General features: G+C 31.9%; 2 protein-coding genes across 3 annotated transcripts; both read left to right on the top strand.

Annotated features, from left to right (window-relative positions):
- Positions 1-3,684, top strand: LOC111012996 (zinc knuckle (CCHC-type) family protein). The gene is made up of 5 exons (XM_022287316.2): positions 1-419; positions 1,026-1,148; positions 1,479-1,578; positions 2,662-2,777; positions 3,299-3,684. Exons 1-5 carry the CDS (start codon positions 111-113, stop codon positions 3,491-3,493), a joined length of 843 nt encoding a protein of 280 aa, XP_022143008.1. The 5' UTR covers positions 1-110; the 3' UTR covers positions 3,494-3,684.
- A 4,224-nt stretch (positions 3,685-7,908) lies between these two features.
- Positions 7,909-13,923, top strand: LOC111013145 (uncharacterized). 2 transcript variants are annotated; one of them, XM_022287538.2, is made up of 8 exons: positions 7,909-8,947; positions 9,033-9,135; positions 9,221-9,295; positions 9,410-9,557; positions 10,416-10,485; positions 11,505-11,546; positions 11,981-12,029; positions 13,105-13,227. In XM_022287538.2, the coding sequence occupies exons 1-8, from the start codon at positions 8,299-8,301 to the stop codon at positions 13,106-13,108; spliced, it is 1,140 nt and encodes a 379-aa protein (XP_022143230.1). In that variant the 5' UTR covers positions 7,909-8,298; the 3' UTR covers positions 13,109-13,227. The 2 variants fall into 2 exon arrangements, with proteins under 2 accessions (XP_022143230.1, XP_022143229.1); XM_022287537.2 differs by lacking the exon at positions 11,981-12,029 and adding an exon at positions 13,420-13,923 and having other exon boundaries at positions 7,921-8,947.
- Positions 13,924-14,976: the final 1,053 nt, after the last annotated feature.

Genomic DNA, 14,976 nt, shown 5'->3' on the forward strand with positions numbered 1-14,976 from the left:
CGATAAGCTACGCTGCTCCGCCACAATAGTCCTTTAGGGGCTGTTTGTGGTGTTCATAATCGCAATATTCGATTCCGATTCCGAGCGCCGCGCCGCCGAGTGATTCGAACATGGAGAAGGAGAAGGACAACGCCGCCGTCGCACCGCCGACGGGATGCTACAAGTGCGGGAAGCCGGGCCATTGGTCTCGAGATTGTCCCTCCTCCGCTCCTAATCCCGATTCCACTTTCAATTCTTCCAGACCTTCTTCCTCTTCTGGCGCTGCTGCTGCTGCGCCTTCGAAAGTTGCAGAGAAGCCCAAGAAGGCGCCCAGAACCAGGCCCAAGCTCACTCCCGAGCTACTTCTCTCTGAGGATGGCCTCGGTTACGTTCTTCGCCATTTTCCTCGCGCTTTCAAATATCGCGGCCGTGGACACGAGGTTAAGTTTCTCCATCCGATTCCTTTCCAATCCTTGCGAACGTTCTGGTATTTATGGGGTTTTGTTTGAATTATCTCAACATTTCTGCTCAAGGAATAAGAGGTTTGGAAAATCATTACTACTCTTCTGAGTCTGGCGCGTTTTTTAGCTGTCTTTGTTATGAACGTGGCTGGTGTAGGAAATTATGCGGTAGTTTGTAATTTCACTTCAGTTTACTGTCTTATTAGTAAAAGTTTGTAGTTGTTATATTCCTCTGATTTGCATTGACATATATATGATTAGAAACATTTTGATTTGCGAAGAAAGAGTTCTTTTGGATTTTTTTCGAGAGAGATCAGGCTGTTGGGAGCCAACCAAAAATCCCGCTGAACATCTGTCTTAGAGGGAACTAAAAGCAAAACTGTGAGAGACTCAAAATAGACGATATCACATCTTAATTTACCTTGATAGTTCAGTAGTAGTTTACCAGTTTGAAAGCTTGTTTCCACTCAATTATAATCATGTGTATTTCATCAACGCTGTGTTGTCTTCCTCTCATCCACTATCATTTTCTAATGATTTGATTCTTATGCTGATTGAATTATGCTTTTGATGGTCGTTTTGCAGGTCAGTGATTTGGAAAACTTTATTGGCTTATACAGGGAATGGCATTCTCATATACTCCCTTACTACTCCTTCGAACATTTTGTACATAAGGTGGAACAAGTAGCTGCTACGAAACGTGTTAAGGTAAAAAATGTGCATGACCCCTGACTTTATATTATCTTTTATAATGAAGGTATAACAAAGGTGTACATATATGGCTGACTGGATTGGTATGTGTGTCAAACTACACAAGTTTTGCCTAATAACATAGCTAGCATCTGAACTAAACGCACTGCTCTTAGGAAACCATTGCACCAAAATAGACAGTGGATTATATTATGGTGCGGTATGCATAACAAACTCTAACTCTGTAATGTTTCAAATTAATCCTTGCCTATCGAACCAAATCAATTTTGAGCAAATTTGCTTATTATATGACATCTATCTCGCCTTCTTTGAAATATTTTTGAGCAGATGAGTCTTGGAGAACTAAGAGAGAGAGTTGCCAGGGGAGGGGATCCTACAAAGTGGCGCGAGTCACCCACTGTAAATGAAGACGTCAATAATGAAACAGGTAAATTCTAGTACTCTCATTTATGAAAAGAGACGCATATCATTATTATCATAAGCTGTTTGATCGTGATGGAACTAGTGCAGCTATATGGTATCAAATTTTATAGTGTTTAGCAAGATGCGTGTTGTCCTCTAAGATGAATCCTAATTCTTCTTAAGCGCTATAATTATTTGACTCTAGCTCTATTTAGAAAATTCAAATTTGATTTAGATGATAAACTTGTAGTAAATTGAATTGTCAGAATAAATAAGCAAGAAATAATTATAAAAGAGAATAAATTAAAATTGAACATTTAATGCATCAATTTGGCGTTATGGCTCAACCTATCTAAGCTATCTAATAAGCTGGTTCGGATCAGTGAACTTAATTTTGCTCAATGATGGAAAATTATTGAACAGTTGTAGGTGGCCTTTGTTTTTAGCCCTTACTAACCTCCACCTACCATCACAGTTACTACCACCTCTATCACCTTCTCATCTTTCTTTCTTATATATACATATATTCGTACGCAGTTGTCAAAGGCTTTTTGATTAAGGCCATGTGCTTTTAAGTCATATTATGGTTTGATTTAAGCTATGAGATTTTAGGGGTTTGTTGTGTACACATTTGCCAAATGGAGCTTGGTTCTTAATATTTCCTCGTGCATGAATATATGTGACCCTCGCATGCTCAGTTTATTTCACACCAAGTAGTCAAGTGCTTGGAATGGTTATAACTTATATTGGATTGTGGTACATCCAAAGTTCTAGTAGTCATTATGTTGCACTTGTAATTTGGAAAAAATATATTGTGGTTTATGTTCTTTTTCATGGTTCTTAGTCAGGGCAACTGCTGCAAAGTTTTGCTTGTATTTATAGATTTTATGCTAATTTTCAGATTTTAGGGTTGGGGAATGGTTTGATATGTGTACTTGGCTCTGCGTATTTAGAAATGCAACCTAAAGAGTAAAATCCGATCCATTTGAATGTTTTTTTCTCTCATGTTCTAAACTATAATCTTAAAATATTCTGCGACTCTATAACTAATCATTATTTGGGTGTATCCCTTTTCTTGAACCTCAAACCCGTCTTCTAATGTTTGCAGAAGCCAAAGACTCGGAGGACTTATTTGATAATCCGGAAGAGGCTTCTTTGAGGAATAATGGTACTGATGACATGGAAGAAGACATGCTTCAGGAAATTTACGAGAAAGCTACTGAAGTAATGTCTTTCTCTGTTCACTATTTCTTTTAAAGCTTGGTTTACTTTCCATCCCTGCGATTGATATTGAAGTAGTTTTAGAAGGAAACCATCCCAATCCTTGAACTGAGTAAGGAGGAAATTTTACCATGAATCATAAACGTAGGTCTTAGGAAGTCATAATGAAGCAAACTAGTGCTTCCTCATTTCAGTCCAAAATTTTGTAGTTCAATTTTCCAAGTTGTCAGGTTGATTTTTTTATAATATTTTGATGCCCCATTGGATTCTACTTTGCTCTACAACTTATTCTATGAGGTGATCACTTTCTAATTATTGCTATATCTTTATATTCGGTCATGGAATAGTCATTCAATGACACGAAAAGAAAATGCTTGTTTTAGTATTGTTCTATAGATTGTACTACTGTGTCCTTAAGTTCTAAAGTAACTGTTGATGTAGTAGAAGATCAAGGTCTACTAAAATGAGACATCTTCCTGTGTTCTCTCTAATTTAACGATGGGTTTTGCTAACCGTGATCGTAGGAGCCTCTGCAGAACTTACAAAGTGATTCCCACACCATTGGGGAAACTATGGAAGGTGTGAGCAACCAAGAGCCAAATAGAAGCAATTCAAGTGAAACTCAGATCACAGAGGAACAGAGAGTTCGAATGGAAGCAAACAGGTTGAAGGCATTAGAAAGGGCTGCAAGCAAGGCCCGCTCCTTGCAGACTGCCTGATTCCTGTGATTGCCTGCCTTTTTGATTGATGGCAAGGTTATAATTACACTCAAAAGCTGTGGTCTTTGGCCAGTGAAGGCCCCAGACTTTTCTAAGTCTACTCGTTTTTAAAAGTTATTGTTAATCAACAGGGGTCTCATTGTAAATTAATCATTTTTAGATTAAATACTTTCACTTTTGCTTTTGGTTCAGTATTATACTTTCAACTTTGTTCATTAGATGACCATTTAAATATCTATTTACAAAATTTTAACACAAATAGAAACTCTTTATTACATAGTTATAATTATATGTTAAGAAATTTATTGTGTAGTGTCATGTTAAAATTGTGATAAAAAAATGAGATGAAAAAGAAAATAAAGGGACTAAAATAGTTATTTTTTAAAAGAATTGAGATAAAAATTAATATTTTGAAAATATAGAGACTAAAAAAAATTATATGGATCAAAATGAATAAAAATTAAAAGTATTAGAGATAAAATAGTATTTAAACTATTATTTTTGTTGAACATAACTCAACTTTGTTTTATTTTATAGTTTGCAAGAAGATGGATTGCCTGTTTGTAAGAAGGGTTGTTGCCTGGTTGGCTATTTATGTATAGACTATTGACAATGAAGGCACCTAATTGAGAGGTAGTTTGAAAATGTCTATTTTAACCTTTAAACTTTCAGAAAATAACCATTTCGATCTTTGTAATATTATTATCCCCTCTTTGATTGCCTCCAACTTTTATAGCTTAACATGTTAGTACACCTCCTCAAAGTTAGGAAGTTAATATCATCGATTTTTAAAACAAAATAAAAATAATTATTGAATTGTTATTTTTTGAAAGTTCAAATTTCGAATTAGAATAAGATGGAGGTGAAAATAAAACAAAGCCAAATTAAATTGAAACAAAATTTTAATTTTTTTGTTAATTAAGTAAGACAACTAATAAAGAAAATTACATTTTAAGGTAAAAAAATAGTCAACCAATCCTTAAAAGCTTAAAAAAGAATAAGTATATTCTATTTATTTAAAAACAAAAAGAAAACAGCTATAAAAACATGACATGAGGTCCACATCTATATATAATGGTCGCCAACAACATCAACATTCTTTTGATCAATTTTGCATTAAAATTAACACACTGAAAAGAAGATCAAATAAAGTAAGTAAATTGAAGTCTAGGTTCTTTGTTTGTTCCAATGCCATCTAAAGTGGTGAATTATACATTTTCTCTTTTAGTACATTTAATTATTAATGTTTTTTTTAGTGGACTAGAAATTTGACCTCCAAATAAAATGTACAGATATTTTAATCTGAACTATGTTTAGATTGACGTTTAATTATTAATTACATTTTTAAAGTAAATTTTTCTTATTACAAAATATCAATATTAAAGTAAAATAATAATATATAGTGTCAAATTCACAACTTAAATATAACTCAACGATTAAAATATTAGTAGTATTTTGATACGATTGAAGATCTAAATTCTCTATCCTCTAACACTATAAATAAATTAAAAAAATATTGAAAAAAATATGCAATAAAAGAGACATACTCACCCATGTAGTAATAATAATAATAATAATAATATCCCCATTTCGTATTGTTCATGAGTACTTTTTCAAATTCAAACATCATCCTTCTTTATTACTAAAATAGAAATGTGTAATATATAAATGAAAGAATTTGAAAATTTTAATGATTTAAAATTTAAAGATAAAACTAAAATAAAAAAGAGGCATAAACTAAATTAGATATTTAGCAATTATTGATTATGTTGCCCCATGCCCCTCACTACAATTAAATAGCTTTAAAGAAACCCACTATTAAATTCTGATCGCAACATAAAGTGATCAATTATGAACTTTTTTTTTCCTTATTTATTCTTTTTAAGTGTTGCACGTTTAATTATTAATTATATTTTCCTAATCATTATTAGATTCTGATCGCAATATAAAGTGGTCAATCATGCACTTTTTTTTCTCTTACTGTGCGTTTAATTAATAAGGTAAAAAATTATTTGATACTTATACTTCCATTAAAGTAACGAGGTAGCTTATGAACTTTGATTTATAATAATTTAATTTGTATATTTTTTAATTTTTAACAATTTAGTTTTGAGATTTTAGTAAGTATCTGAAGCATAAAATTTATATTGATTTAGTTCTATCGTAAAAAATATTATTAAGTTTTAAGAGAATTTCTTATACATATAGATTGATAAATTAACGAAAGACCAAATAAATTTAAAAATTACAGAGATTTAAATCGTTACGTAATACAAATCAAACACTTAATTTTAATAAAAATGTTCAGGATATATATTATTTATAAATTTTAAACTACGGAAATCAAATTGTTGCATAATTGAAATACTAAATCGGATTTTAACTCGGTGAAAGTATAAGATTTAAAAGTATATATATATTTTTGGGAATATTAGAAATGTTTTTTTAATAATCCTATTGGAATTTTATAAAAAAGAAAAAAAATATATTAACCATATTGTCTTTTAACTACTATTAAATTGTGATAATTTTGTGTCGGTGGAACCGAGTGGGCATTGGAAACGGCGTCGTAGTGGCGTTCCACCGCCCTTCTGACCCCGCTTTTTCCGCCGCTAGACGTTTGAACAGATGTCGTACATCCTCTGACACGGCGGACAAACTTTTTAAAATTTTATAATTTTGCGAGGGTTAATTTTCTTTCAATTACTTTCCTTAGACCTATTTAATCTCTAAATTATTTAAGAAATTGTGTTTAATAGATTTCTTGATTATAAAAGGTGGGTATGATCGTAACTTTTTTTTTTGGTCATATTTTATTAATTTTTTTTAAGTTTAGAGATTAATTTTCTTGAACTTCCTCAATGAGTGAAGCGTTCCATGTTTGTAGATGCGTCACGCTTCTCTATTTGGCTCAATTTTTTTGAATTGATATATAAGTTCAACATCAACTTTGATCGGACATCAGAACATTCAGGGGCAAATCTACATAAGCTCAAGTCGGAGTAATAAGAGTAATGTATAAAAAAATATTATGACTTTTGTTATCGAGTAAATTCAAGGTGTCACGTGTCATAAGCACACCTGAGTGCATTGACTCTGGGATCGAGCACACCTGGACGATCAATATGAAGGACAGCCAATAAGTAAGGTGCATGCTGAGACCTTGTACTCAAACTGCAATACACCTCAGAGAATCGTCCAAGGTATCGTCGCGTCCTCATCTACTGAATGCAGAGGAAGAGGAATGGTACGATGGTGGTCTCTATGACCCTAAGTGCAACATGCTGTCCCAGTGTCTTGGCAAACTTTCTCTCTTTTCATATATAAAGAAACCAACAACCCTAATCGAGCAAGCTAATTTTTCTTACACAATTTATTGTAAGCATTTGACACACTCTCAATGAGACTCTCATCTTCATAAAGTTATCGTATTTATATACTCTACTTGCTCCATACTCATTTACTCTCAACTTAAGTTCTAATTTAAGTATTAGAATGCTAGATTTTGTTTGCAGGTAACCAAGAGCTTTGAGACAAAGGTGTAAGTGACACCTATGTTATACTTATGCGGTACTTGCTCAAAAATCGACATCAACAACCTTCTCATGAAACTTATCCAACTTTATATAATAAATATACATATGTAGAGCGGAGTTAGAAAAACGGTGTGAAAAACTATGATTTTAGTCATTTTTGGCCCGTTTTGTAACATTTCCATTTACTACTTATTTCTCACTCTCCACTTGCAAAAATATAATCGTCTAATAAGCTCTCTTTTAAAAAAAACATTTTCAAAATTGAAGCAACAAAATCTTGTTTTATTTTCAATATCGGTCCAAGTATTATTTAATTATCTTTTAACATATAAAATACAATAAATTTTGAATTATATATATATTTTTTATTTCTAATTTGAAATTTTAGACAACGAGAAAATAAAAAGGAATATCAAATATGTTTACATATCTTTTATCAATTATATTAAAAAAATGAACAAGAAACTAATAATTTATTTTCAGCCAATGGAATTTTAGTCCTTTTGTTTTAAGGGACTTTTATTTCTTCTCTGTCACCAGCTGCATCTTTGCTGTGTGAACTGTGAACATTCAACAAGTTGGTTGGTCCAAATTTAAGCAATTAAGCTTTTCACAATTAAATTTCATAACAAAACTGCAATTTTATTTTTTATTTTTTGTAACAATTTCTCAAATAAAAAAGAACAATTATTATCCAAGTGCAAGGTGTATAGTAAAAATAGATAAGAGTTTAGATAAATCTAGATTTCTTTTTTCTGCTTCATAAAAATCATTATTTGAAAAAGAATATGAATATTTGAAATGGAGACATTAAATAAAAATTGTGTGGAATCTGTTTTCTTCCTCCATGGACGGAGCTTGTGTGTGCAGACATTAACGTTTTGCTTGTCTGCTTCTGAAAATGGCAATCTTTTGGACACTGTCCTGACCTCTCAATTCTTTCGACACTTCAACAACAAAAATTTTAAAAAAGAAGAAAAAAAAAAGTTTGTCACTTTCCATTCGAATAATTACCCTACAAAGTCCCCAAATCATATTTCTAAATTCTAATTCCATTTTCCCCTCCAGATTCCCGAGAAAGTGAGAGAAAATTCAAACCCAAAAGAAAAAGAATTCCAGAACCAGACCCACATCTTCCTTTTCCCCAACTCAATACTTACCATTTGGCGTAACAGAAAAATTCTCCCCCTTCATTTTTCTGCTGTCCGCCATTGTTGATCTTCTCGAAGCTTGGGTTTTCCAGATTGCTGCTGCCGGTCGGCGGAGGAGATGGATTTGAGCCGGAGGAGGGCGGCGGCGAGGGGCAGCGTGGTGGCGGGCTCTGTGTGGGAGAGCAGGATCAGATTCGATGAAGTCAGAGGTGGCATTAGGGTTTTTAACGGAGACGATGGAAATGGCGAATGTGGGGTTCCGGCCGCCGTTCCCGGCGGAGTCGGTGGCGGCGCGAGGAGGAAGACGTGGAAATCGGAGGAGGGTTTTAATTCGATCCTCATCGCTGAGGAAAAACCCGATGAGTCGCCGAGTAGCGGCGATGAACAGAATCGGAAAAGCCCGATTCTGGCGAGGAAATTGAGATCCAACGGCAGCCCCCCAATCAAACCGATTCAAGTCTCCGGCGAGAGAACAGAGAAGAACTCAGCGAGGAAGAAGACCGATCAAACTCGCAAATCTGCCGGTGGTACGAGACCGGCAAACGGAATCGGGAAAAACTCGCCGGAGAAAAACTTCGAGGAGTTTAATGAATGCAAAGAGAAGCTCATTTCTTCAGCTCCCCAACTTTTCTTCGACGCCCATGAAAAAGAAGAAGAAGCAGAGATTGAGAAAAAAAGCTTCGATGTTAAGGAAATAAATTTACCAGAGCGCAAGAAAATCGCGGCAGAAACTTTCCCGGGAAACAAACAGAAACTGCAGACATTAAGTGAGAGAGCAAATTCTGATTTTCATTTCATTTTCATTTTGATTTTCCCCTAATTCAATTCCTTAATATCTTTGGCGTTTTGCAGTGGATTTAATAATGTGGAGAGATTTCTCAAGATCCGCGCTGGTTTTTGGGGCGGGGAATTTCATTATAATCCTCTCGTTTTTCATCAAGGACATCAATATCAGGTAAAGAAGAAATGGAAAAAATCCCCAAATCCGCCATTATTGAGCTTCAGATGGGCTTTTGAGTTTGATTCTGTTTTCTCTGCAGCTTTATCAGTGTGATTTCCCATCTGGGTCTTCTTTTTCTCGCTGCCATCTTCCTCCACAGGTCGATTTTTGGCAGGTGATTGATGAGTTTCTTTCTTCATAGCTTTTGAGAATTGAAAAGAAGCCATTAGAGGCAATTCTCTGAGTTTTTTTTTTCCTTTTCTATTTGATTTTCCCGGGAAAATTACAGGAGAAAAGAAATTGGTGGGGTTGATGAAAATTACGTGGTTGGAGAAGAAGAAATGATTCGATTTGCCAAACGATTAGTTCCTTGCGTGAATGAGTTGCTACAAAATCTTAAGGCTCTGTTCCGTGGAGATCCTTCTGCAACCATGAAGGTAACTTTTTCTTTTTTTTGTTATATTTTAAAAATAAGTTTCAGTGTATATTTATATAATTATGTTGAATAATTAATGAAAAATGACTAATTAGGGATAAATTGTAAAAAAAATTGAATCCCATTCTTACTTGTTGTGGCATTTATAAAAATATTATCTTTCGATAGATTTGGGTGGAGTTTTTCTTTTTCTTTTTATATTTATAGTAGTGTCGGTTAGAATTGTTTTATTGGGTGGCGTGAAGATAATATTTAACAATAAAAATATTTATTTTTTTGAATTGTTAAATTACCATTTTAATGGTATTACTAAATTTAATATGTAATAGGTTGAAATGTTATTTTGCTCTCTTTTTACTTCCCGTTTTGATTCATTAAATTACTTTAATTTTAATTAGTAATTTTTAAAATGCCTATGGTGTATGATTAGAAAGTGGCTCAGCCATTGTTTACGGAATCTTAACACACATTCTCTAACTAACAAAAATATTATAATATAAAATTATGATTATATATAGAAGCAATGTATGGAGTGTAGTGTCGTATTATAATACATGAAATAGGTAAGATAAAAAATAAAATAAATGGATAAAAATGACAATTTCTTTTAATGGTGGGATCATTAAAGTTCGAAGTATAGAGATCACAATGAATGAATAGAGCGGCGGAAAGCATATAGATTAAAATACTATTTAATGTATCTAGTACTTTAATGATAAAATTAAGCTTTTGAAGTATTATAATACATTCATTCCTTTTTTTTAGTTTATTATATTTTTATTTTGAAGAATTAATTTTGATTCAGAAATTATATAGAACATTTTATTTGATGTAATATATAATATTGTGTATGGTGCAGTTGGCGGTATTGCTGTTTGTGTTAGCGAAGTGGGGCAAATTCATCACTCTTTGGAATGTTGTCAAATGCGGTAACCATTCTATCATGTCCTTTTTACTCATTTACCCTCCAGAATATATATATATATATATTTCACTCCTAAAATTTCACTATCGAATTTTGATTTGATTTTAGTTAAATTACGAGTTTGGATCCTAAATTTTTAAAGTTGTGTGTAACATGCCATATTTCTTTAGCACTTTGAATTTTATATTGATCTAAAAAATCTAAGTACCTTTCAAGGCACTTCTAAAAGTCATTGAAAGTTAAAAGATTATGGTAGTTAGGGAGCAAAATGTACTTTTGGTCATTGGAGTTTGCGGTTGCTACTACTTATTTGGTCCTTGGGATTTCAAGATGGACACTCCAGTTCTTGAGATTTGAGAAAATGTTCTTACTGGTTCGATAATTGACTAACAATATTTCTTCAATGACTAAACTTTTTTTCTCCTCTTCCGGACCTCATTTGCCTTTCCCTAGTCTCTATAAAAATATTATGGAATTAATATATTTTGTCAAATTAGTAAGTAATTCAAAGCGAACAAACGAGTTCAAGAACCCTTTAAAATATTTGTTAAATCTCATAGCCCAAAAATGTCGCTTTTGAAACTTCATGAACTAAATAAGTATCCAGAATAAAAATTGTATTTTGCCAAAGTTAGTTAGCGTGATGTACTTTGCTAAAGTTATTTACTCTTATGTTATTTGGGACACATTCGATTTCTCAAGGTAAGGTGCAAGTTAATTTAACTAAATTATAAATTTTAAAGAATTTAGAGGATAAGAATTTAAGGTACTAATCGACTTAAAATTTAATATTTTATGATTTTTTTGATAGTCAAATATAATAAAGTGGAGTCATTGTCAAGGTTGAGAAAGAAAAAAAAAAAAGTTAACTAAATTATAAAAAGATTAAATTGGAACTTCTAAAATTTAGAAAAGGGAATTAATTAGTAATTAATAATATTTTAGCTTATTCTTCATTTGCTTTGTTTTGTATTTTCTTTGGGTACTGACTGACAAATGGTTGTACTGATTTTACTGGCACAGGATTCTTCGCGCTTTTCACACTGCCTAAATTAATTACCCACGGTAAATATATATCGCCACTAACTTTACTTTTATTTTTTAATTAAAATATTATTTTGATTTTGTATTCTCAAGTTTGGTTTATTTTCATCTCTATATTTTTAAATTATAAAATATTTCTTTTAGTCATTGTATGTTCAACTTTGATTCATTTTAGTTTATATATTTTCAAAATTTTCGTTCGGGTCCGTGAATTTTTTAAAATGGACCATTTAGTTTTTATTTATAAAATTTTAAAATAAATTCTGCATATAACTAAAATTCTTTAATATAAAATCATATTTACATAAATATTTCAAAAGCAGTGTCATACTAAAAGTTTGATAGAAAAAATTAAAATAAATAAAATGTATATTTTAAAAGTTCAAGACCGAACAAAAAAATAGAGGGACAAAAATAGCGTTTTAACATTTTTTCTGGCTCCTTATCGGTGTTAGAATTGCATACGGCCGAGTACAACAAACTACCGTACGCCTCTGTGTTCTGGTACGTCGATTTGTTTGACCCTCTCCTGGTCCCACATTCTGCCTCTCTTTTGTCTCTTCAAATAACGGCTACGTTTCCGATCATTTCTTTTGGAAGAAAAATAAAATTAATTTCAGACTCAATTTTTCCGTCACGTTGGGTGGGGCCCACTTAAACCTTCACGAGGTAAAATAAAAAAAGGGATTATTTATTTATTCTTTGTCGGTGATTTCTTTTCTTTTCATACGTTTGGGTGTCAGATCTGTCGGATGGTGTGATATGAGGTTACATCATGGCCGTTCGTTTATTTACTTTCTTCAATTTTTCTACAGGATTTTGTCTCCTAATTTTTTGTTCTTTTTTTTTTTTATTTAAAGAATCGATAGTGAAAGTTTTATTTTGATCCTCGAAAATTTAAAACTCTATTGGGTTCGTGACCTAATTTTGTTTTGGTTTCGGTCTATTTTCGAGTTTTAATTTATAATACGTTGATTTTTTCCAGACCTTTTTGTGTCATTTTGGTATATTTTTGTTAATTTGAATTTCTAAAAAATAATAAATTTTGTCCCCCCTATATTTCTATCTAATATCTTTTTGTCTAACATTTTCTCACCGACCTTAATACTAATCTCAATATGTTAATCATTTGTCCAACCAAAAAAAAAAAATTAGATTTTTAAAATTTAGGGACCATAAGAGAAAATTTGAAAATCTAAGAATACTAAATGTAAAAAAATTTAGAGACCGAAACAGGATTACAACAATTTGTTTTTTGTATTTTCATATACAATGTTTGGAATATTTATTTTAGAAATAATGGGTTAAAATTTAGTTTTAGTCCATAAATCTTTAATTCTTTTTTTTTCGAGCAACGATTACCTGCTTTATTGGCTTCAATATATGCCTACGTCAAAACTCTTCAAAATCCCTTGGCCCCTTTAGCTCTTTGTTCTTGTGATCATGCTTTTCTTTTACTCGTCGTTATCAAATCAGTCGAGAATATTTTCACTAATGATTTCGGGCGTGTTTGAGGATACTTTGTAATGTCTTTTTTTGAGTGTTTAATGATGTTTGGGTTTTCTCTTTTGGAAATTAGGTGATCATTGGATGAAATTTCTTTGGAGTTCTTGGAAGATATGTTCCCACAAGAAGGGAATGGCCATTGCCATCTTCTTTATAACATGGAATTTCTCTTCAATTCTATATCGAATTTGGGCAGGTAACCATTTCAAACCCAAATATAATCTCGATATTACAGATAAAACTCGTTTCTAGATTGTCAATTGGTTTTCGGAAACATAGTTCATACATACCCAAAACACATTGAGTACCCTTCCTACTAAAGACAAATAGATGAGAGCATCACCAAACAGGCACGATATATATTGACATTTGAGGTATGATTTTGCAGCTTTCATAGTGTTTGTGAGCTTTCGGTACTACCAAGAGTCTTCAGAAAGAGATGGTTGGGTTAAAAATGTGGAAGCAGCTCGAAGTAACGACACCATTTCGGTAAGTTCAAAGCTCAAGAGACAATATTGATCAATTTTGAGGCTCTTTTTCTCTGTTCTTTATAGCTAGGTCGAAATTTCCATGTAAATGAATGTGTTATGTTAGAAAGCCATCATGTATCTTACGAAGGAGAAAAAAAAATGGAGAAATGGTTATTTTCTAAAAAATCAACTAATAATTCTTCGAAATGTAAAAGCGAGAAAATAGTAATTAGAGAGAGACAACCCACATAATACCTCTAACAAATTAAGGTTTGAATCTCGGCTCGAGATGAATTTGTATTTTGGGCTCTCAAAAATTGTTTGGATTCGAGGCCTAACAATTAAAATTATGATTATGGAGTTGGAAATATTAGGGGATATTCATCAAATACAAAGTGTGTTTTATAATCATTTCGTTTTTAGGTTTCTAGTTTTTAAAATTATACTTCTTTTTTTTTTCTTTTAAGAAATATTATTCTCAAACTATCGTGGTCACCTATATAGAATTTACTATACTACGAGTTACTTTCACAACTTAATGTAATAGGATCAGGTGGTTAGCCCGTGAGATTAATTGAGGTGTGCGAGAGCAGGTTTGGATATTCATGGATAAAAAAAATTTGTTTTTGTATTATTTTATTAATAAGTTTTTAAAACATATTTGAATTATTAGCTTAATTTAAGAAATAGAAAAAAGTTTATGAAAACCATTTTTTTTTATTTTGAATAAGTTCACAAAAATTATATAATTAAACAAAGGAAGTAATGATGTTTCTAAGTTTAACATTTAAAAATAGAAAACTAAAAATAAAATGATTATCGTGTGAGATTAAGAAGTTTAAAGCATGATTTCAATGTAAATGTACATTCTCAAACCGATCATGAAATTGTGTTATTATTATTATTTTTATCATTTTTTTTTTAATGAAAGCCAAGGTACTCATGAGGCATATTTTTAAACTAATAATACAGACGGAATTTTATGAAAAAATTGAGCAAAGGAAGAGGGAGACGAACTTCAACATACCAAAAAGATAAGTGGGATAGGACCTCATAAAGGAATCCGAGCTTTTCTCTTCTTTCTTTTTTTCTACATTCAGACCAAACCGCCTCGTGGGATCCAGGTGATCTCGAGGACCACCTTGACTCTATTTTTTTCTGTAAAATTTATAAAAAGATTTTGAAAATGTCGATAGAAATATCAAATACTCCTCCATGTTTGAAAGGGGATATCAATTCCAAATTTTCTTCTGTTCAAAATTGTAAATAAAGGAGAAATAAATTGAACATGTGATACATTTAATTCACAGGGGAATAGCCTTAATGCAATGGATAGAGTCTAATTTTACCTTCCTTCAGTAAAAGAAAACTTCGTCCTTTTTTTTTAATTAAAAAAAAAACTGTTCTTTGTTATTTTTATATTTAGCATTCCAATTTGTATTTGTTTATTATTCTTTTCTGAAAAAGCACATCCA

Source organism: Momordica charantia, assembly GCF_013281855.1.
Source record: "Momordica charantia cultivar OHB3-1 chromosome 8 unlocalized genomic scaffold, Mcharantia_2.0 BLBB01000008.1, whole genome shotgun sequence".
Lineage (NCBI taxonomy): Eukaryota > Viridiplantae > Streptophyta > Magnoliopsida > Cucurbitales > Cucurbitaceae > Momordica > Momordica charantia.